We start from the raw sequence: 23,323 nt of genomic DNA on the forward strand, positions 1-23,323 counted from the left end.
TGGGATGTGTGTGTGTGTGTGTGTGAGGTATTTTATTTTTCTCTCTAGTGTGTGTGCACGTGCATGTGCGTGTGGGGCGGCAGAACATCTAAACTTACATCAGGCCTTAGCTATGGTAATTTTGTAAGTAAAACTGCCTCTACAGAAATGTCAGCAGCTATTGCCAATATTGTAATGCAACATGCATAAAATGTCTGGGATTAGTTTTCTTCTCTGCCTTGGATTATATAGAAAATGGAGTTTGCTAGAGATTCTGAAGTCTTTCTAAAAAGTTCTGCTGCGTGGATTCCCACCGTTGTTGCAAGCTGTGTTGTGGTGTTTTTCTTGCTGCAAGTGTGCAGTTCTCTCTCTTTCACACAAAGCTTTTACTATTAAACCAGTGTAAATGCAAATCAGCTCCTAGTGGAGTTACTCCCTGTTTATGCCGATGTAAACTGAAGAGCGGAATTTGTCCCATAAAGCCTATGTCAGTCATACCAGTAAAGAGAGGCATGAATTTTATAAAAAAATCTTCTATTGAATTGCAGCTATAGGTAAAATTGCCAAACAATACATACCCTGTGTTTTTTTTTTTTTAAGTTTAGTTTTGTGTGTTTTAAATGTCAAGTATAAATTTAATTTTATAATAGCCACAAAGCATCATGCAAATTTCCCTTTCTTGATTGGGGGAGGGGAAAGAGGAAAGGGGATTTTTTTTTATTTGCTTATATCTTATTTATGGATTTACTTTGGACACAGGGGAATGCTGCTGAGCGAACTTCAAATATTACCTTATCTTACAAACCAGGCTTTTGATGTTGGCAAGATCAGAGGCTTGTTTCAGAACCGTTGCCAAATGAAGATGGGAGTGAATGCATATGCGCATGAGTCTGATATTTCAAAGCAGCAGTAAAACTACATTCAGGTTAGGTCAGGCACATCTGAGTCAAAAGGCTAAGATAATTGGCTCAGTTTAAATGGCAGCTGACTGGAAAGAAGATTTCAAACTAGTGTTTCCCCCAGAAAGAGATTGGCTTAGCACCAGGCTGGGTAGCTGAAATGTTTATAATTAAACTATACTATTTAGTGCCTAAACTCTGTAGCTCTTCAGCCCACAGCTTTTAGTAGCCAAGAAATGTGAGTGCAAATGTTTACTGCTGGAGAAAGAGAAGAAGGTTATATTGAAATGACCTATTTGAGGAACTCCTGTTTTTAAAAACAAAACACAACACCCCCTCCTCGCTCCAAATAGTAATCCTGTGCTATGCACTATAACATCTGGCAAAGCCTAACCCTTTAAAATAAAAGGCACTTTCTGGTTGTCACGGTGGCCTATACACATTTCAGCTTCAGATTTTTCTGTAATATCTTTTTCTTGTTGCACCCAAGCTGGCTGTAAACCCCCAACTCCAGCTGCACGTCTTGCCTGTAATAAGTGATTGGCCATTCTTGTTTCCCCCTTAAACCTGGCATCATCCCCTGTTCCACATAAAATGAGGAAGGCCTATATTTAAAAAGCAGACATCAAACCAACGACAACATTGTCTCTTCCTTCTTTAGAAGGCCGGACTCTCCCAAGGCTACTAAGTAACCTTCCCATCTTGGTGAAATGTCTTTGCTTTTTTAAAACCTGTGTCTTGTACCTTGTTACAAGCTTTATGAGCAAGGAGCTGATCCTGACTTGTGTAACTGCATTGAAGAGAGAATCGGGCCCCCTTCTCCCTAGCCCATGTTGGTGTCATCTTTTCCGTACCTTTTCTGGAGTTATCCATGGCCTACACATCCCACGCCCCCCCTCTTTGTTGTCTTCCACCTGCAGCTATCTCATTGCGGCTCTGAATGAGCCTGACCATGGCTGGAGAGGTGTTCATATGCTTGTTTCCAAGCCAGTGTTGGCAGTTGTCTGGCAGCTGCCTGGGCTGCTCTGAAAGAACAAATGTACAATGCTTGGAAAATCCTGGCTGCTTATTGACTGAAAATGGTGCTGGCTGAAAATTCTTACGTGACACAAAAGGGGTTAACTTTAAATCAACCCAAACCAGGCATATCTAAGTGGAGATGGAAATTCTGTCCTACAGTCACCTTTTGTGGCTGATAGGTAAGAGATGCCTTTTTTTCTATAAGGGAAATCATCCCAGTTTGGTAGGAGCTACATCCCTGTGGGAAGCGCAGCAACTCTGTAAATTGCAGCTTGCTTTCCATCACATCCTCCCATTACTGCCCCCATGGATGGAGCTGGAGGTCTGGCCTCTAAAGCCTGTAGTCCCCAAAGCTGGAGCACTAAGTGTTTTGGAGGGATCCATCAGACGTGAAAGGGACTGGCAGCAGAGCTGTCCTAGCCCTTGCCACAGAATGCCGTGGCCCAGATAAGCAGGACTGGGGTGAGCTGTTCAGTTTGTCTATTTCTGCTGATTTTGGAGGGGAGCAATGCTGTAGATGGTGGTTTGGTTCCCTCCCTTGGCTATCTCCTCTGTCATTGGAGCCCTAAACTCATGTGCTTCAAGCAGCGATGTTGCAGGGCAGGTGTCTCTTCTACCTCACCCCACCTCCCCCCATCTATTCTGTTGCATTTGGGTTAGTGTTTGTGCAGGCTTCTGTGTGTGTTTATGTACAGTACTAACCTAGGCAGGTGGATACTTGACATGCTGCTTAAGGTGGAATTTCTGTCAAATAATACTAAGGCAGACAGCTTACCTTGGTGGAAAAGATGCAGGGGGTCTTTAATTCCTCTGTATGCAAAGTCTCCTTTAAAACACCTTCACCTTGGTAACCCTCAAAGAACAAAATCCCTCTCCTCCAATCCATATGATGAGCATTGACCTCCTTCCTCCTCTGCCCCAACAACTGCTGCTCAACTCATGTGTTGTTATGAGGGGCAGGGCCTCCAAGCCAAGTTCAATAGATATTTTCATATTTTATTGCCCCTTCTTTCACCATGATCATAAATGTTTAGTGCTTGCGATAATGACTGATAACCCCGGTTGTGGTACGGAACAGTGCAGACAGATGCTGTGCGTGATTCTCCAGAGTGTGTTTCCCATATGGGGCTCTGTGCCTGAGCTACTGCTCTTCTGCAGAGACCTACCTGAGGCAGAACTGAAGGCAGATTTTCATTAGGAACTGAACTGAGCACCCTAAACTCACTTTGCTTGTGACATAACCAGTGTCTCCAGTGATTGTCCACCCTGTTAAATCATTGCCCCAAACATCTCTTCTCTTGACTAATGCTCTGTTCTGTCTGGATTTTCCAAAGTTTCAAACAATAAACTGGTCTGACCTTTTTGTTCAGTCTTTGCTACTTCATATCACTTGTGAATTAGTTGCTTCGTAATGGAAATTTAGAAAGCACTAGGCCAAGACTTTCACAGATGACTAGGGGTTGTGCGCCTCAACATTTGGGTACTCAACTCAAGAAACTATAATGGGGCCTGCTTTCTACCATGTCCCCCCTCCCCCCATCCCCTTGGGGGTGGATGCTTGGCACTTTCTGAAAATGTGGCCCCTTCAAATTGTCTCAGGCTGGGCACCCAAACATTGAAGCATGCACCTGCACACGAAAAGAATCACTGGTCACTTTTTGGAAAAATCTTGGCCTTAGTCCTTTCACTGTTGTGAGAGTGGGAAGTGCCATGCTACCATAATGGTGGTGGATCTTAAAATGGGGTTTGTGTGTGAGAGAGGGAGCAATGTGAGGGTTGGGTGTTGTGTTTTGTTTTGTTTTTGTTTGGGTGGTGGGGGGAGATGATACAGAAAGAGAGAAGTGCATAATAGCATTCCTGAGTGCAATCTTTTCACTGGCTGTGAGTGGAGTTTATATTCTACCCTTCTATAGGTCCTTACATCCAAGGACTTCAGAGCACTGTACAAATATTAATACTCGGGTGTTACCTCCCTATCCAACATGGTGCTGTATTATCTCTTATGGATTTGAGGGGGTGGAGAGACTGGTGCACAAAGACTATGGTTGTGCCTCAAATTTATGGGAAATCTGAGACTAGAACTCAACGATTAGTAGTCATGCTTTTCAAACGCTGGACTATTCCTGCTCAAAGTTCATTTATTCATGGAGGATAAGTCCATCAATGGGCTATTAGCCAGGATGCAAAACTATGCTCTGAAGTGTCCCTAAACTCTCTTTCCCAAAAGCTGGGAATGGGCGACATGGGATGGATCACTTGATGATTACTTGTTCTGTTCATTCCCCCGGAAGCACCTGGTGTTGGCCACTGTCAAAGGACAGGATACTGGGCTAGATGGACCTTTGGTCTGATCCAGTATGGCTGTTCTTATATTCTTAATACTAATGTGGGTAAATCTTTGCATGGCTAGATGACAGCATACCTTGTTGCTAGAGAAAAATTACTACTTCTGCTGTCTTGATGGCAATTTTCATAGCTCTTCTCACTTGGGCTGGGGATTTTTTTGTTTTGTTTGATTGCTTTATCTCAATGGGCTGACGTAGCCAAGAAGAAGAATGATGTCCAATAGCTTTAAGGGCCTGTGTTCTGTTGCTGTGCCTTGTAGTGACTTGACTTGGTTGTGCATGACGACCTCAAAAGGCAGAAAAGGCATCGTGGGTCCCACCTGGGGGGAGAGGGGGAAGGGGAGCCCTTTGTGACCAATACTTTTTTTATCCTTTCTTATCTGCATAGTGTTGGCAATCTATGAAGTGCTTTAGACCTAGCAGCCCCCCTACAGTCATTGGTGACATACAGAACAAGTGTACGGAGTATGCATGTGTGGTGTGAAACCTATTACTGGAAGGCCCCAGTCCAGTAAGCTGCTGTGTACAGGCAGAGCCCTGTTGAAGTCAGTGGGACTCAGCAGGGATCTGTCCACATTCAGATGCCTAGATGCAGGGGGCCAGAGCTTGCTCTGCAGCTCATGCTCAGCTACTGAACATCCAGGCCTAGTGACTTAAGCTTGATTTCTGTTTTCAGAGGCATTAAACATCGGTAGACTTTACTGACTTTCAGTTGGAGTCTTCAGTGCTCAGGACTTCTGAAAATCAGGCCCCTCAGTCTGTTTAGATTATTTCAAGGAACATGGAGGGGGCTTGCTGGGAACAGTAAAATGATTAGATAATTTTGAATTGTCTTCTGTTTTGGAAAGTACTTGCAATGGTCCATTGATTTACCGCATAATAAGTTGAAAAAAATAGGCCTAGGATATCCTGGTTGACAATGACTTGTCTTTCCATTTGCAGAGATGGAATCCCTCCTTATAGACTTGGGAGCAAGAAGCAGCTCCAGAGGGAAATGCATCGTAGTGTTAAGGCCAATGGTCAAGTTTCTCTACCTCATTTTCCGGTAAGTCTGATGCAGAGTCCTCTGAAAAATGGCTGGAGAGAAGGCCCTCTAATAATGCTAGACATGGCAACACCTGGAAGAGACTGGGCGAAATCATTGCAGGTTTACAAAGAAAGGAGGAAAATGGCTTCCTTCTCATCGGCTTGTTGCATCCTTTTGTCTTTGAATACAGAGATAGACAGCTTCAAGAAGAGAAGCTAATAGATGGGTCAGCTCTTCAGCTGGAGTCAATAGAGCTACAGAAACCCAGAGGACCCATCTTATTATTCGTACTGCCATTGACCTGAGGTCTTTGAGCTTATTCTGTAAACATATAAACCCCAAACATCAGCTTAAAACCCTCCTGAAAAATTTGCTTGCATAGGGTTGCTTTGGTCACTGGTTGGGTTCTGTGTAAGGTTTTTTGCCTTTCTCTGGATTGTTGAGTAGAGCTCACCTTCTAGGTTCAAGGTGGGAGCACCCCATCTGGTTGATTGTATAGACATGAACATGGCTGCATGGGTCCTTCCTGTCTAATTCTAACCCCCCACCCCCACCCCTACTTTCACACCTTCTGTGCTCTGATGAGGGTTGGGTTTTGCTTTTCCTGTACTCCCCCAAGACTTCAAGGATTTACTAGCTTCCCAAAGAGAGAGATTGGTAGCCAGTATGTGCCTTCTAACAATAATAATAGAACAACTTTATCTGCCTTGGCTTTGAGGAAATCCAGTTCTTCTAGTTGTGTTGCTCCTGAAAACCAACTCATTGACTTGTGGATTCAGTGCAGACTTCAGGAAGGTGCTGCTGGTTCTTGCAGTGAATAAACTGTTTACACAGACAAGTAGAAACATAACTTGTCTTGAGATTAATATTCCAAAATTCCTCTTTCTTCTTTCTTAAGCAGCAAGACATTTTAGATACTGTTTCGGGGGTGCGGAGGGGGGGGTATGCTGGATTGAATAGGGATTTTATTTTTTGGAAGGGAGGGTGTTCTTCACCCCCTTCTATAAAGAAAGTTCTGTAGCCTGAGCTTGTAAATTAGATTATTTTGTCCCAGGGCGTGCAAATCGACTTTCTCTGTAAGGCAGTGCTTTGATCAGGGACTGAATAGAGCTGGCTTGTGTAAGAGTGACAATTTCCAGCAGAGTGGCCTTTTTCTACCCTCACATCATTTCTGGAGCTAAGTGGTTGTCGGAGAGAGGCCCTGCCTCATCTGGTGGGTAGTACGTGAAAGAGTTGGCAGTTCAGCTTTCTGCTTCAAAAAAAGGGGGGGGGGGTGCAGAGGGAAACTAGGGGTGAGGGTAAAGAGTAGGGCGTGTTTGGAGGGGAGAAGATGACAGGAAGGAGGAGGTAGAACTCTGGTGGGTGGTTTCTCTTTCTTTTCTCCCATGTTTGCTGCTTTTGGCAGAAATTCTCGTTTGCCTTTTTATATTCTGCACTTGATTTGGAGATGTTCCCTTTTTCCCTTGATAGATCTGCTTGAGGCAGCCAAGCTCAGCAGTGTACCACTACTAGCCTGCAGCAGCTTTCTTCATTTTCTGTACAAAGAGATGGAGGGAGGGAGGGAGGGTGATCTAGGACACTGTTGAGACAACACTACCTCAAAGGTGCCCAGTGTGTAGCCAGGAAATAAATTACCAGCACTTCTCTGATCTGCAACTGTTTGACTTTTTTTTTTTCCTCCCTTTTTCTCCCCCATCTTCTTTTTTTTTTTTAATTTCCAACTCCTTTCTGTTTATACTCACTTTATTCCTTCAGTTAAAGGCTCTCCCTCCCACCTCAGAGGGTTTTTTTTTTTTGATGTTTGACAACAGTCTTTGAAGATTTTCTACTTCAGAGTAGCTACTGATGGGCTGGTTGTACTACAGAGAGAACAAGTGGGGTTCCTCGGAGTGCGACCAACTGCTCCTGCCGAAGGCAAACGCTAGTGGGAAGGATGTCACTCCATGAGGCCACAGCACTAGCTCATAAAAATCCAGAGCAGGCGATGCCTACTTGCGGTAGTCTCTTCATCCAAACATGGAGACACAACAAGCATAGTGGGGCTAGAAATGCTGCTCCAGCTAAGTTTCTGCAGCTTGCACTGCCTGCTAAACATGACTTGTCCCTTTTGTCCCTGCTCTGTGTAGAGAACCCACCGTCTTCCCAAGGAAATGACCCCTGTGGAACCAGCCACCTTTGCTGCTGAACTGATATCCCGGTTGGAAAAGCTGAAGCAAGAGCAAGAAATGATGGATAGTCTGGAGGAGAGGCTACAGCAAATCAAAGAGGTAGGAGGATTAACCCCTCTGGCACCGGTGCAGTGCTTGAAGCCTGCTGATCTGACATCTTTCTTGGGGGTGGGAGTGAGTGGCATAGCCTGTCTGCACTTAGTGTAAGGGAAGACCGCTTTCCTTTGTAAGTGGTGTGTTGCATGCTTTAATGATCTGTCCTGTGTGTCCACTGTCCCAGCAGCAATGCGAGCTTTGCTTTCCCTGCTAGCCTAGTGGGAAGAGCCCCTGTTCCAGTGCAGCTGTGCTTTTTTTAATTAGTTCTTACTAATGTTGCACCTTCAAGGAAGAAGAGAAGGAGGGATCAGAGCTACCTGCAAACACGCAGACCAATCGGGAGGCAGCAACCACTCAGCATCAGCAGCACCCACTCAGTCTCCTGCCATCCGGCAGCTACGAGGAGGACCCGCAGGCGATCCTGGATGACCATCTATCGCGCGTGCTGAAGACTCCCGGCTGCCAGTCACCTGGCATGGGACGGCACAGCCCCCGCTCCCACTCCCCGGACCGCCTCCCAGGGGGCAAGCCACAACCAAGCACGGTATCGCCAGCTGCCTGCACCCTCATCAGTAAGGGATTTATCACCAAGCAGACCACCAAGCACGTCCACCACCACTACATCCACCACCACACCATCCCCAAGACTAAAGAGCAGATAGAAGCCGAGGCAGCACAGCGGGTCCAGTGCTTCTGTCCTGGGGGCAGCGACTCCAACTGCTATTCAAAATGCAAGAGCCACTCAAAAGGGACGGAGCTTCTGCTGGAGCAGTTTGGGTAAGTTACAGGAGTTTCTCAACAGGAGCTACTTGCCCTTCTAAAATGTATTTTTCAGCAAGAGGCAGGTGGGATTGATTTAGAAAACCAGGTGGAATTAGCCCCTTAAAAACAGGTCCATTGGGAAGTGTGGTCATGACATGAGCTCAGAATATTAACGGTGCCTGCTGGGGGCGGGGAATCCTGTCCCCTGGTGTCTCATCCTTAGCAAAACCGGCACGCTGACGAAGAGGAACAGCAAAGGAATGGATGGCGTCGCCCTGCCGGCCGGGGAAGCAGGGCTGTCTGCAGTGCCCGGGCTCCAGCTACCTGGGGGCGAGGCGGATCGGTCACAGAACGTCTGGCAGTGGATGCTGGAGAGCGAGAGACAAAATAAGCACAAGCCTCATAGGTAAATATACAGCTGTCTACAGCAATATCGCTCCCGGTAAATATTTATATATTACATAGGCTGTCTATTTTTACAATCGCTAAAAACAAATGAGACTCTTTGCTCCTCCGGTTTAATATAAAAGCCATTCTGCAGAACCAGAAAAACCACAAAAATGTCATGTTTTTGGCAGTAAACCCTTTTCATGTTATGACAGACTTTGGGGAGGGAGCGAGCAGAATAGGAGCTGCTATTGAAGTCATATTTTCCAGCTTTTATAAGCCGGTTCCTTTCCTCTTCTCTTCCCGCCCCCCAGCACACAGAGCACAAAGAAGGCCTACAATTTGGAGTCCACCAAAGGGATCCCTGGTGAGCGCCCGGCCCGCCACCACCTGTGGGGGAACAGCAATCACCCACGCGGGGCACAGCCTGCCCACCCATTCGTCCAGGATCCCACCATGCCCCCGCTGACCCCACCCAACACCCTCGCCCAGCTGGAGGAAGCCTGCCGCAGGCTAGCGGAAGTGTCCAAGCCTCCGAAACAAAGGTAACTACAAGGGGGGTGGGGGGGAGTGAAACGTTTTTTGCAGCCCTGAGTGCCTCATTTTATTAGTTCTCGCTGATAGGCAGACGCCCCCTGCTGGGAATGGGTGTGAATCGCCAATATGGCTTTCTTTAGGAGGAGCCTTATTTCAGGTTGCTTGTTTCCTTCTTCCCTCAGGCTCCCCGCCATCTCCCAAGGGGCATTACTGGCTGGCAGGCAGGTGAACTTAGCAAGCTAACAATAGACATCCAGGTAGCTAGAAATTTTATGTGATGTGCATGTAGTCTTCCTTCCACTGTTAGGAAGAGGTCCAGATTTGTAATGGGAGGCATTGCCACAAAACGTAACTTAAGCCCCAAAGGTGAATTGTTTTTGTTTTGTTTTCCCCCAGTCCTCAATAGTTTGACTTCCACATTCTGCCTCTCACTATCAGAATGGATAGCATTTCAGAGAATACCAGGGTTGGAAGGGACCTCAAGAGGTCATGTAGTCCCACCTCCTGCTCAAAGCAGGACCAATCCCCATTTGTTGTCTAGAACTAACTCAGCTACAGACCAAGTGTTGAATTAGGTGGTTTATTGTGCATTTGGATGTGGAAGGGTAAATTAGTCCATAGCATTCTTAATCCTTCCTTTTGATTGTGTTTTGATGCAAAGAGGGAACTTAATGGCCTACAGAAGACTTCAATTAAAAAGATGTATTTTAATTTAATTTTGCTTGTTTGTTTATCCCCCAACTTCAGATGTTCAACCTCAAATCAGCAGAGGGATCGAAACCACTCATCTTTTGTTCAGGGGGGAAATGCCCCTTTTTGCAATGCAAGTCTAACTACAGAAGAGTATGTACATATATACATTATGTGTATTTCCATGACTTTTAACTATACTTGCATTAAATGGATGGCACTTTGAAAATAGAAGATATTTTTATATCTGAAGTTTAGTCTTTCAAACATACTTTTGTTCTCTTAAAAAAAAATTTTTTTTTTCCAGATCTTGTTTCTGGTTCTTTTTAACTTGCATTCCTGTAAAGTGGACAAAGATTGGATTAGTCTAATTACAGGATGGTTCTTTTAACAAGAAATCCTGCTACAGAGAGGTCTAAAATGGCCTAAATAATTAAAGTTTTCTTTTTTTACCCTCTTCATCTTAAGCAATGAGCAATGTTTGAAGTCCAGACTAAGCCACCTGACTAGAGTCTTTCATTTTTAATTGGTTGACCTTAAATCCACCAGCTGTCTTTGCTAGGAGCTTTTTTTTCTGAAGCTACTCTACAAAGACTTAGAACAAATTAGGAAGACTACATTACTGTGGACTAACACTTTGTGACCTTTTGACATGCCAAGTATACATTGCCTCAGAAGTAGTTCTGGATTTAGCTACATGGCATTCACTGCACTGTTGCTATTTTGTTATGTAATAATTTTTTTTATTCTTTAAGAAGTGTTCCTCATTTCAAGTATCAAGGTCCACTTTATTTTTGCCTGGTTGTTCACGGCTACAGTAATGCTACCTGTGCATTCGAGACAAGTAATCTTAGTGCTTTGAGCAGATTTTGAATGGCAGGCTTTGAAATTCCAGCGACACCCATTAATAGGTGTATACCTGGAGTGAAACACTAAACTGTTATTCTCTGCCATATAGTTTGCATGAATGAAAATGGTGCGAGTTATCTTTGTGACCTTTGAAGGCCAGACATGCAGTAGTTAATCTGGCTTAATGGGAATGTGTTTAGCGTAATGGTTAGAGCCCTAACCACTGGGGGTTACTGTTTGATCCTCAGCAGACCATGTGATCTCTGTCCCTCATCCATAAAATGGCAACATTTCGCTATTGCACAGGTGTGCTCTGAGGCATAGTTCATGAATGTGCCCCAGCTGCTTAGAGATCCTCTTATTATTTGTATTAGCATAGCACCTAGAAGCGGGCCAGGACCCTGTTGTGTTAAGTGCTATATAAACATGACACATAAATTTGCTTTCATTGCATCGGGCTTTCAAATTGAACCCGGCATCAATCTGGTTGCCATTGGCTATAGTAGAAATATTGGATTTCAGTGAAGTCTTTGTTTCCAAATAAGAAACATGCTTTGTTTTTTGTTGCAGTCACAAAGAACCAAAGAAACTCCCAGTGGTTCATGCCTCCCAGTCCAGCGAGTTGGTTGTCACTTATTTTTTCTGTGGAGAAGAAATACCCTATAGGAGGATGTTAAAGGCCCAGAGCCTGACACTTGGGCACTTTAAAGAGCAGCTGAGCAAAAAGGGAAATTATAGGTAAGACTCTCGTGGTTTCTTTCGTCTGCTGAGACTATGAACCAAAATAACCAGCAAATATGTTTCTGCAAACCCGCCCACAAGTAAAAACTTACAGCACCTTTTTCGGGAGGTTGGCTGCACTGGCTCACTGAACTCTCTTCTGTCCTTTTTCTACTCCCCCACCAAAGCCAGGGTGGCTTAGAGAGGCAGGCATGGGTGCTATGTTGCTAAACTTGGCCTTGTCTCGTGGGTCAGTCAGCTTGGTTGATGTCCCCCCTGATGTCTATCCCTCAAGAATTGCATAAGGGAATGCTGATTGGCCAAGGGCAGCTATTGTCTACATGCTGACTCCCACAAAGAGGAAAGATGCTCTTGTGGTTATAGGATTGGGCTGGGACTCTGAGAGATCTAGGTTCAGTTCCCTCTACCTCTGACTTCCTGCCACACCTTGAGTGTAATCTATCGGTGACTCCATTCCCCATCTGTAAAATGGAGATAATGGCACTTCTCAGCTTCACATGGGCGTAAATGTTTGTGGGGCACTTGGCCTCCTTTGGCAGAGCCTCCATATTTTTGTTTTCAACCTAGTTGAGTTCCTGCAGATGCTCTTGCCTGTTTCTAAACTCCTTTCAGCTAGAAATACCAAGCCTTGGAGGATGAATTCCACTGAATGACACTTAGGCCACGTCCAGACTAGGGTATTAAAATCAATTTTAGATACGCAACTTCAGCTACGTGAATAACGTAGCTGAAGTCGAATTTCTAAAATCGAGGTACTCACCCATCCAGACGGCACGGCATCGATGTCCGCGGCTCTCCGTGTCGATTCCGGAACTCCGTTCGGGTTGATGGAGTTCCGGAATCGATGTAAGCGCGCTCGGGGATCAATACATCGCGTCCAGACTAGACGCGATATATCGATCCCCGAGCAATCGATTTTAACCCGCCGATGCCGCGGGTTAGTCTGGACGTGGGCTTAAAAAACAAACAAACCCCTATCTTCCCGCTCCTCCTTATAGCCACCCATATGGATATCAGGAATTCTTATGGTTTAAGATTGTGCCTTTGTCTGGTATCTGAAGCCGGTTTCCCCTGTTTGCTGCCTTCTTGTATCGTTCATTCCAATTACAGTGGCTTGTCCTCAGTTATTTTTACTGTATTAGCCAAATGGATCTGATCAGTAATGAACTGACTGTGTCCTATTGGTCGGCGAGGCTCTTTCATCTGTACAAAAGAAACAGCCAGGTTTAAGTATTTTTAAATTTTGTTTTGAATTCAGCACTCCTCCCAGGTGCCAGAGGGCGCCCTCTTGAGACAGAAGTCACAGAAATGTCAAAATAGTACAACTTTCCCCAGGTGGCCCCACCAGTGAATCTTCACTGGCTTTGAAAGGTCCACTATGGCTTTCTGTTTTATGTGGATGCTTGTCCAGTGGGGGCTGGGGTTTGAGACACCCATATTCCCTGCCCCTCCCAACTGCCTTCAGTTGGCAACAGCTTGTAATTGCTACTAACTTGAGCTGGATCTGAACTGGCAACCAAGCAGTGCAAAGGATCTCTCTCCTATTGCCCCATTCTCTCAACAGTCATTTTAGTGCCTCCAGAACATCTCATTCGGTTTCCTATGAAATTCTTTCTTGTGATGCTAGGGTGCTTGAATAGGATATTAAAACTTCTGTGGCCTTAAAGCCCCTGCAGGTGCAATTATTTGTGCCTTGTCAGACTGTAATTACTTTAGAAAATGTTTTTAAGTGACTGACAAGGATGAAACAATGTTTTGCTTAGATCTCTCCCCTTTACACCTGGGTAAAGACAATACAGAAATTTATAAAAGGAACTTGGGTACGTGCCCAGTATTTTATCTTGCAGAGACACAAGGTGAAACTAATTACACAAATGTGTGTACCTCCAGGGAATCATTTTGATCTAAGCTTTGACTTTTGGCTGGACTTTGAGTGAAACTGCAGGTGACCTTCAGGGAAGAGGGCCGTGCTACCCAGAGTAGAGTGAGTGTGTGTCTGTCTGTGCTGGGGAGGCAGTAACTAGACTGCTTTGGTCACATCTGGCATTGATTTCTTTTTAAGGCACACTTAATAAGCATGTCTTTGAAGCTTATGCCTTTCATTTAATGCACAAAGACGTGCATAAATGGTCGACTCTCAAAATTCTTTATTGATTGAATCAGTTTGCAACATCGGTATCTGAAAGCTCTATTATTGCTCCCTTTCCAGTGCTAAAGTCATGTGTCCGACTATGCAGTGGGATATTCACCCAGCACATTGTGTTTCAGTCTTTTTCTTAAATAAATAAGATAAAATAATTTTTTTAATGCTGTTGGTGTACGTACATGTACATACGTACACACACACACACTCTCTCTCTCTCTCTCTCTCTCTCTCTCTCTCTCTGGGTGGTGTCGGGTAATCTTAACATGGCAGCAGTTCAAAACAGAACAGCAACACCAGGCCTGCTAGCTTCTATTGGTGCCAGATGTCAGAAGGGGGAAAAAAAGAAGCAAAGCTTGCCACATAAAACATGTTTGAATGGAAAGCCCATTTCTGTGAGCAAATAAGTGCAGAGCGACTTGTTTGAAGATGATGTGAGGGAGGATATTGCTTTGCTTCTCTCTCTTCCCCTTCTCTCTCTCTGTTTGAAATAAGGTTGTAATTATATAAAAGGTCATAGCATGTTTTCTTAAATAAAGATGCAGTGTTCAAACAAAAAAAATTTTTTTTGTAAACACCAGCAGAGTTTGTTTGTGGGAAGTTATTGGGAAAGCAGGCTGCTCCCTGAAAGAGGGTGGGGATGGGAAAAGCGGGGAGAAAATCCTTAAAACTCATTCATATTTTTGTTCCTTTTGGTTTTGTTTTTGTTTTGGGCTTACTGGTGCAAGTCAGAGCTGTAATTCCATGAACCATTAAAGTCAGTGGGAGCTTTGCCATTGACTTTAGTGAGTGTAGGTTCAAACTCTATATGAAGAACTTAAATAAGAGCTATTTTCATGACCGAACCATTAAAAACACGATGCTGTACATCAGTCCAACTGGGAATGACTTTAAAAAAAATAAAACTTAATTTAGCTTGCCTTAAAAAATACATTAAAAACTTCTTGTTACTGGGTATTTAGTTTTCAAATATTATTTTTATAGCAAACTCATTAAAACTGCTAAAGCCCAATCCATGTTTTTAATAAAGTGAAAAATCCAAGTTAAATTTTGGGGGCTCCTCCTATAAAAGTTATGACCTTTAGCCCTCCAACACCTTGTTAGAAAATGACAGACCAGGGGATTTTTTTTTTTTTATCTTATCTGATGAGGATTTTCTTTTGCTGGTGATCAGATCACAAAGTGCTTTCTAAAGAGCGCGAGAGCAGGGCAGATCGGAGGTGGTGTGTGGTAGCAGACGGGCAGGCTCCTTAAATGCTAACCTTCTGAATGGAAGCCCTTCATTTGTGCATATGCAATTAAGCAGCCTTAGAAGGAAGAATGCTAGAAAAGGGATAAAAGGAACCTTTAATCAAGAAGCTGAACGGTCTAATTCGGGATAATAGAGGGGTCCTTACTGTTTGACACAAGAGGGGTGGGGGCGCTTTTTGTCTGGGCGAGCATTGGCTTCATGATCTAATGACCCAGAGCAAAAGAGAAGGAATGCAGGACACTTCTACTTGACCTTCCAGTGTCAAATACTGCAAGCTTGACCAAGATTGCTCTTTGCATGTGACCAGTAGGAAGCATCAGAGAACGAACAAACAGCCATATCTGTAACTTAAAAGTGGATGCATGGTTTTAGTTTTGTTAAATGCAAGGCACCCTGTTTCACAAACTGGACTAAGGGAGAAATGCCACATACTTCGTCTTGTTTTGCAGAAAGCATGTGACAGACTTTGAGTTACTGTTTTTTGTTTCTTCCCTAAAAAGCCTTTTTTAATAAAAGCTTCTCAATGCCATGCTGTGCTCCAGAATTTATGCATGAAAGAAAGGAGAACAAAAACTAGTTTTTTATTTTGTTAAGTAAGATGTTTGGCCAGAGATTGCTCTGCTTTTTATTTTCTCTCGTTGAAAATATCTGCTGCCAACACGTATAACTTGTTCAAGGCACCGTCCCTGAGGTGCCCTATTTTATGAAGTAGTATACTCCATTCCTTTGCTCTTGTTCCTCAAATGCTGCTTCTTTAGCACTGCTCGGCTGGCTGCAGTTGCAGCCATTCTAAATTGAATATTGCCAGATGCATGCAAACAGATCACTTGTGAGTTATGGAGGATTTTAATGGTATTGGACCCGATTTTTCTTTCTTGGTTATCTTGTTACACTCGTGTGAAAGGAGACTCCGACCCTTTGTTGGAAATGTTTGCTGCTGTTGTCTAAAAAGAATTGTAAAGTAACACTTCATTATTTAAACTGCTTCCTCCTCCCACTCCCTTCTCCCTCAGGTATTATTTCAAAAAAGCAAGCGACGAATTTGACTGTGGTGCAGTTTTTGAAGAAATTTGGGAAGACGACACAATTCTGCCCATGTATGAAGGAAGGATTCTTGGGAAAGTAGAGAGGATTGATTGATGGCATCTGTGTTTCTTTAATGCAACCTAAGCTAAAGATGTCTTTGGACACACAACAATAGCAGCAGCAACAACAACAAAAACTTTGAAGGAAAGTTTTGAACCAATGAAGAAGAAAATGAGGCCTATGAAGACTTTGCCAAATTAGCCTTAGAGAAAAAAAATGGCATTTATTATTCATGAGTTGGGTACTGAGATGATAAACAACAACCCTGAACTATTTATTAAAAACATGACCACTGTTGGGCTATTGAAGATGCAGACCATGTTTGAGAGACTTCCATACATAATATATGACTTCCTGGGGATCTGAAATCTATGGACTAAGATAAACTGTGTATATCTTACCTTACCAGTAATCCTTATTGATATTTATTGAACAGTCTGTTTTCCCTTAAGTCCAGTTTATGGATATGCTGCTTTAACAATGGTGAAAAGAGGGGGATGTGGGGGGAGTGAGGGAAAGAGTTGAAGGGGTTATTTTTTATGTCCCACAAGCTACAACTTGGGAGTTCGGCTCTAGGAGTGCATTAATAATTTCTACCACTTTAAAGGGATTGGGGTGGGGGTGGGGGAATTATGCTGTGCCCAATATTTCTCCAAATGAAGATAAAATTCGTTTCTAATGAAATAATTTTTAAAAATTGTCCTGCTATTCACTCATTTAGAGACTGGTGCATTATAATCTAAGATGCTCTAATTTGTAATAAAGGTCTTTAAGTGTTTAAATATGTTAGATGCAATATAGTAACAGCAATTGGTTTCTGTCCCTGGGTGGTGAGGTTTTTTTCTTTTTGTTGCTCTCATTGTGTGGGACTCCATGTTATGTCCAGTGCCTGTCTTTCACAAGGCAGACTGTAGCAAATCCCAAACCAAGGAGGAGAGCTGTTAGAGAATCCAGACAGTTTTCATTTACATGTTAACACGCCAAAAGGACACATTGCAAAAGCTAGGTTAAAACCCAGATGTGTATTCCACATAGCTAGCTGTCTTTTTATTTTTTGGTAATTCTACTCCAGTGTTAGCACATCTTGTATTTAAACTACATTTATATACGACAGGGTGAATTTTCCGATGCATTTTTTTTATCTTACCTAAATGACACCCATTCAAGCCAATGGGAGTTGTGGGCTAAGCTCCTTGCAACACTTTGAAAAGCTTCCTCGTGTGAGTGTGCGTGCGTGCATAAGTGGGTGTGTGCGTTGGGACAAAGCAACCCTTTTCCAAGAAAGACCTTGCATTTCTACATTTGGGTTTTGTGTTGATTAACTTAATCTGTGCATTCTGTTTGCCATTGCTACTTTGTATAATACGTCTGTATATATTGTAGAAAATGTATGGTGGAAAAAATAATAATACACTATCTCTAGTGTTTTAAAATTTATTCAGTACAGTACCTGTGCCTGCATGGTGTTACTTTGCCATGTGTTGCCCTATATTCAGGGTTCAAGCTTTCCCTTGTTTGTTTAAGGGGTTTATGTATAAATATATTTTATGCCTTTTATTACAAGTCCTGTACTCATGACTTTTGCCATGGCATTTTGTTCTACTTATACTGTAAATTATGCATTATAAAGAGTTTCATTTAAAGAAAATTACTTGGTACAATAATTATTGTAATTAAGAGATGTAGCCTTTATTAAAATTTTATATTTTTCAAGTTAATATTGTCTGATTTTTCATGTCTTAGGCTTATGGTTTTGAATGATGGTAGCACCTCAAGGCCCTGACTGAACTCTGATCCCCTTTGTGTTTTATGGGCTATCCCTGGCCTGGGTAGCTTGCAATCTAAATAGACAAGACAGAGAGTCAGGGAGAGGAACTATTACTCTTATGAGATGCAGTAAGAGCTAAAGGCTAAAATTTTCACACAGAACCTTAAGTCCCATTTTCAAAAGTAACTTGAGCGCTTAGGAGTCTATGGGGGGAAAACCTCCAGGTGAATTAACTGAAAGTGTAAAGTCAACCTGCATCAATCAAAGCCTATTTATCCCCTCATTCGGGAGTAAAGTGGCCTTAGATTGCTGTAACTTAATCCTCCTCTAGGTATAAGATATCAGGGTTGGAAGGGACCTCAGGGGGTCAGCTAGTCCAATCCCCAGACAGATTTTTGCTCCAGATCCCTAAACGGCCCCCTCAAGGATTGAACTCACAACCCTGGGTTTAGCAGGCCAGTGCTCAAACCACTGAGCTGATAAATCTCATTACCTAAAGCTACCTGATTTTCACTTTTCACTCAGTGATTTAGGAGCCCAAGGGAGTTGCCCTGAGGTCCCACAAGAAGTCTATGACAGAGCCAGGAATTGAATCCAGATTACCTGAGTGCCAGTCTGATGCTCTAAAAGCTCCTCTTCTTTCATGTTACGGTGCAGAAACTTGTTTTAGGGATGAACGAACCTCATTAGGCCCTATTCATCCCTGGTGGAAGTTATTGGTTTCAGTAGCATTACACCAAGGATGAATCTGACTCCAAGCAATCACCGACAGGCCTCCAAGTCTCATACAAGTAGCTCTTGAAGAGTGATCATGGGAATGGCTTTGGCCCGTTGTGTTAGGAACTGAAGCCTAATCTTTTTCTTTTTGATACACCTGTGGCACCTATTGCTTTTTCCCCCACCCTCTTTTTTTTCCATGTCGTTTAAAGTATCTGGGTTGTTTTGTGTGTATGAAAAGACTTCATTTAAAACATCAGTAAAACTTCTATCAAAGGGCCCAGCTTCATACCTAGTACACAGAGCTAAGAACTGAATCTTTCAGTTAAAAAGTAAAAAAGCTGCAGGTGGTGGTGCACATTTAAATGCATGGAGTCTTTTATATTAAACACCTTTTGAAATTCATGGGGTTCATCTTAATTGATAAGCTGGACATAACGGATGGGTAGGGCGACTTCAGCAACATGGAGGAAGAAAGGTGGGTTTTTTTTTTCCCTTCTCCATCAAAGGTTAGGAACTTAAGCATTGCACAGTAATATTATTTTTCTTCTGCTATTAAAATGAATCACACTGTGCCTAATTCTTCTTGGGAAGATAAATGTGTTTGAGGCTGCTTGAAGTCATTCACTGCCATACAAGCCTTTGCATCTTTTCATCAATGTTCCAAAATACTCACCTCTGTTTTTTTTTTTTCCGGATGTCTGTAGAAACAAAAAATAAAATGGCTTCAAATACATGGCAGGCTGTTTAGCAGAGATGAAAGGGTATTTGAATAGTCTTTTAAAAATGAATGAAAAGTGAATACTCTTCTGTTTCAATTATAAGTGGGTTGTGGAAATCATTAGACACCACCATAATGTGACACTTTGAAAGTGTTCAGCTACATTGACTTTTTCAGAACCTTATTTTTAACTTGTCACAGAGGCCAGAGAACCTAGCCACAAATGTGCCCATGAAATGAGAGACCAGTATGAGCAAGGGCTGTCTACATGAGAAAGTTGTGCTGCTCTAACTTACTGGGTGAATTTAAGCCAATCTAATTAAAGTGATAGCTGGGTGCCATACAAGCTTCACCTCACCACACCACACCACTCTGGGAAGTGCTCTGACAAGAGCCAGATTTTTAAAGCTATTCAGGGGGGTTACGTGACTTGCCTCAGATCACACAGGATGTCTGGCAGAGCCAGGACTGAACCTTCTCAAGTCCTAGGTTAGTGCCCTAATGACAGAACCATCCATCTTTGTCTGTGCTGCCTTCAAAGCTGCGAGTGTAGCTCAGGTTGGCCTGCATATACTGAGCTTTAACTTAGCTATCATGGTTAACTATAGCTGTGAAGACATGGGCAGTGTAGGGTATCAATATCAGTATGTACCTAGGGCCCCAGTGGGTGGGTACACCTCACATTGCTGTATGCTCACTGTTAGTTTTAGCTATGCTAGTACCAGCAGAGCTAGCATGGGGCTGCCTACCCAGGTTGCAGGCGCACCTCTGATTTATAGACATACCAACGTAATACTCGCTAAGGGCATAAGAGTGGCTTATATTGGTTTAGCTTAAGAAGGCTGTTAAGAACAGGTTTAACTCAAAATAAGCTACTCTTACTGAAGTAAGTGCATCTTCTGCAGTTTAACACCATCAGTTTAAATGCCGCTTCATCTTATGCCAGTGTAGCTTGCTTGTGTATTTGACTGGTGAACTGACCTCTCCCCACATAAACTCCTGCCAAAGGCTAGTCTCAGGTAGTTGCTGGGCTGGTTTGAAGCGTCACTGATGCTAGTTAGCCAAACTAATTTAGTATAGCCACTCTCCTGGGGGGGTGTTGTTCCCAAAGGGGTAGTGTTTTGTATGAAACATTTTTCTGCAAAAACACACAGTCCCCCAGATATGGTGCCAATAGACTACATGGTGCAGCCACAACTGCTCTACACACTTAAAGCATGTGAATACTTAGTACTCACTGAGCTTTTTCCAGGCTTAGCACATGCCAGAATTAAACCTCGTGACACCCCAGTGACATACGTGAAGCCAGAATGTGCTAAACTACAGGGTGGTTTATAATTGGTGGTGCAGCCAGGGCAACCACCCCAGTCTGTAGCTCAAGAGCACTTCAAAGGGAGTTATGGTCCTGCTGCAAAGTGGTTTGTGTTCCAACAAAAATAAGGAACTTGGTTACAAAATCATTAAAATGTGTAGCTAGAACTATAATGGTCTCCTATAGCTGAGCTAAACAACCAAGTTATAAGCGTAGGTGTTGGTCTGGTACTAAGGAATAGTTTAGTGGTTTAAGTATCGGCCTGCTAAAAGCAGAGTTGTAAATTCAGTCCTTGAGGGGGCCATTTAGGGATCCGGGGCAAAAATCTATCTGGGGATTGGTCCTGCTTTGAGCAGGGGATTGGACTGGATGATCTCCTGAGGTCCTTTCCAACCCTCATATTCTATGGTTCATAAAGGCCTGTCCATGCTACACATTTCAATTGTGTTACCGCACCCTTTTGTTCTGTTGTGGTTGTAATGTGGAGTTGCCCTTCAAGAAGGTCAGTTGATGCTGGGACAGTGGATTTTGGGCACAGTGGGCATATTCTCACAAACGTCCCTTGGACCCTTTGGCAGAGAGGCCTGCTTCTTCGGGTGCATGACAATGGCAACAGCTGATGCTAATGATCAGACATGAGATAGATGGTCTGGCACTTCATGAACTGCATCATGCATTAGTCAGGTGCTCCTTATCTTGCAGGCCCAGATAAACAGTAAGCCTTACATTAATTCTGTGAGCACTCTCCATTCTGTTTGACACAGGAAGCAGAGCAGTGAAAAAATGTAGCATCCCTTCCTCCTCCAAATAGCCTGGAAGGGGCAAGGAGGAAAAACTTCTGATGCTCTTCCAGGAGCTAGGATAGATCATGCACTAGACAAATACAAAATCATGGTACAGCACATTGCTTTGCAGCAGCAGATCAGCACATGACCCTGATCCATGAGAGCACAACATCATTACAAACATGGTAACACTGGGTCTGTGACTCTAGGTTGAGATGGATGAGGATTGCTGCAGTAGACGACACTTGATCTTAGCTCCGAGGAGCCGAGATAACAGTATTTCCAGTATGAGTAACAGGAGGGTAAGCAGGCTCTTCTTTGAGCTGTGACTATGACTAATTTAAACATGTGTTCCAATCTGTTCTACCATGTGTGAATAGCATGCATTTTTAGGTGGCTATGTAGTCCACTAGCGACTGTGTGTTACAGGTCTCCCTCTGTGCTGAAGCCACATAGTCCGAGAGTTGTTACAGCCCCCACCTCGATAACACTGACTCTTTAGCTCAAGCTGGAGTTCACGCTTTTAGCTCTGGCGCCTAGGGGCTGGAGCACCCACAGGAAAAAAATAGTGGGTGCTTAGCACCCACTGATGGCTCCACCAATCAGCTCCTCCGCCTCCCTGCTAGCATCTCTTGCCTGCCGGTGATCAGCTGTTCAGTGGTGTGCAGGAGGCATTGTGGAGGTATGAGGAGGAACAGGGGCAAGAAGCAGTGGAGGGTGGGGTGTGCTCGGGGAAGGGAGAGGACAGGAAGCGGTGGGGCTGGGTGGGGTCTTAGGAGAAGGAATGGAGTGGGAGGGGTGGGGCCAGTGGTGGAGTAGGGGGGGTTGAGCACCCTCGGAGAAATTAGAAAGTTGGCACCTATGCTCTGGAGCTGTCTGGTGTGTTGGCTGGGGGGGGAAGGCCCTCACATACGTACAACAGGGAATCAGTAGTCAGAAGCAGCATACTTACCATCATTTCAGCTGACCAGTGGGCTTCATGTAACCATTTTCTAAAGCAGTCCATCCTCATCCAACCTGTATTTCTGAGTCTGAGGCTAAACAGGCAACAAAAACCAGTCAGCTCCTTGGTTTAGCTGTCAAATAGATAGGCCCGAGAGCAAGAGAGTGTTCTTATTAATGACATATGTACTGTGAAGCATTTGTTCCCTTGCTTGTGATGGATTAAATCTTCAGTATTACTAATGCCAAAAAAATTCACACCTCATCAGTCAGAGCCCCCCAGATGCATGAGCTTGCCCCTCCCCCAATAACATGAGATTAAAAATATAGATCTATTAACTCACATAAGTGGGGCTGTTTTCTGCATGCCCCATGCTTTTACAGTGTTGTCAACACGCACAAATTTATAGCGGCTGAAACTCATTTGGCTACTCCTGCAGGACCACTCACTAGAAGACCCACCTGACATCAAATTATACACCTTGGTGTAGACGTGCACACAGCTGTATCACGTGCTCCCCTCAGGCCGTGGGGGGAGGGCCTTCTAGCATCTCCTAACACCCCTCGCCCCACATGCCAATTTATTATTCATGCACTCCTCAGCCCCACATCAATGCTGTGCCAGCCAGCCCCACTTTGCCTGTCCCCAGCTACACATCAATGCTGTGTTGCCTTTCTCCCCACCCCCACCACACACCAGTTCATTATGCAACCTCTGCCCCATCTCATGTAATGTTGTGCTCCCCCCCACCAGACTCTACATTTGCCCCAACCCTGTACCCCCACCCCAAATTACTACTACTGCTCCTATTGCAGGCCTGCAGGCGCTTCAAACCTTCCCCATTCCAGCCATCAGGGTAAGCTGTGCCAGCTGGGATCTTCCTCTTTCCCTGTCCAGGGCTGGTGTTGCAGGGCTAAAGCTGAGGAGCTGGGAATGGGGAGAAGGGCGCAAAATCTCGCTGAGCTGCTGGGGGACAGGGGGGTGGGGGGGGTCCTTCTGTTCCCTCCTCCCTCAACCCCTCTTGTAAACATGGAATCAGCTGCTCCCCAAACCCAAACAATCTGTCAGTTCCTTGGGGGGGAGGCAGGGAAGAGTT

The 23,323-nt window shown here is 44.0% G+C and overlaps 1 protein-coding gene across 3 annotated transcripts in view; it reads left to right on the forward strand.

Annotated features, from left to right (window-relative positions):
• AXIN2 (axin 2) overlaps positions 1-17,486 on the forward strand; it is a 28,661-nt gene extending 11,175 nt beyond the window's left edge. For all 3 annotated transcript variants that reach the window (XM_050920646.1, XM_050920645.1, XM_050920647.1), the window contains exons 4-11: positions 5,186-5,288; positions 7,397-7,537; positions 7,824-8,311; positions 8,520-8,702; positions 8,998-9,228; positions 9,968-10,063; positions 11,330-11,497; positions 15,909-17,486. In XM_050920646.1, the coding sequence (XP_050776603.1) occupies positions 5,186-5,288; positions 7,397-7,537; positions 7,824-8,311; positions 8,520-8,702; positions 8,998-9,228; positions 9,968-10,063; positions 11,330-11,497; positions 15,909-16,035 (1,537 nt within the window). In that variant the 3' untranslated portion in view covers positions 16,036-17,486. The remainder of the gene's footprint in view (positions 1-5,185; positions 5,289-7,396; positions 7,538-7,823; positions 8,312-8,519; positions 8,703-8,997; positions 9,229-9,967; positions 10,064-11,329; positions 11,498-15,908) is intronic.
• Positions 17,487-23,323: the final 5,837 nt, after the last annotated feature.

This window comes from Gopherus flavomarginatus, chromosome 12 (genome assembly GCF_025201925.1).
Source record: "Gopherus flavomarginatus isolate rGopFla2 chromosome 12, rGopFla2.mat.asm, whole genome shotgun sequence".
Lineage (NCBI taxonomy): Eukaryota > Metazoa > Chordata > Testudines > Testudinidae > Gopherus > Gopherus flavomarginatus.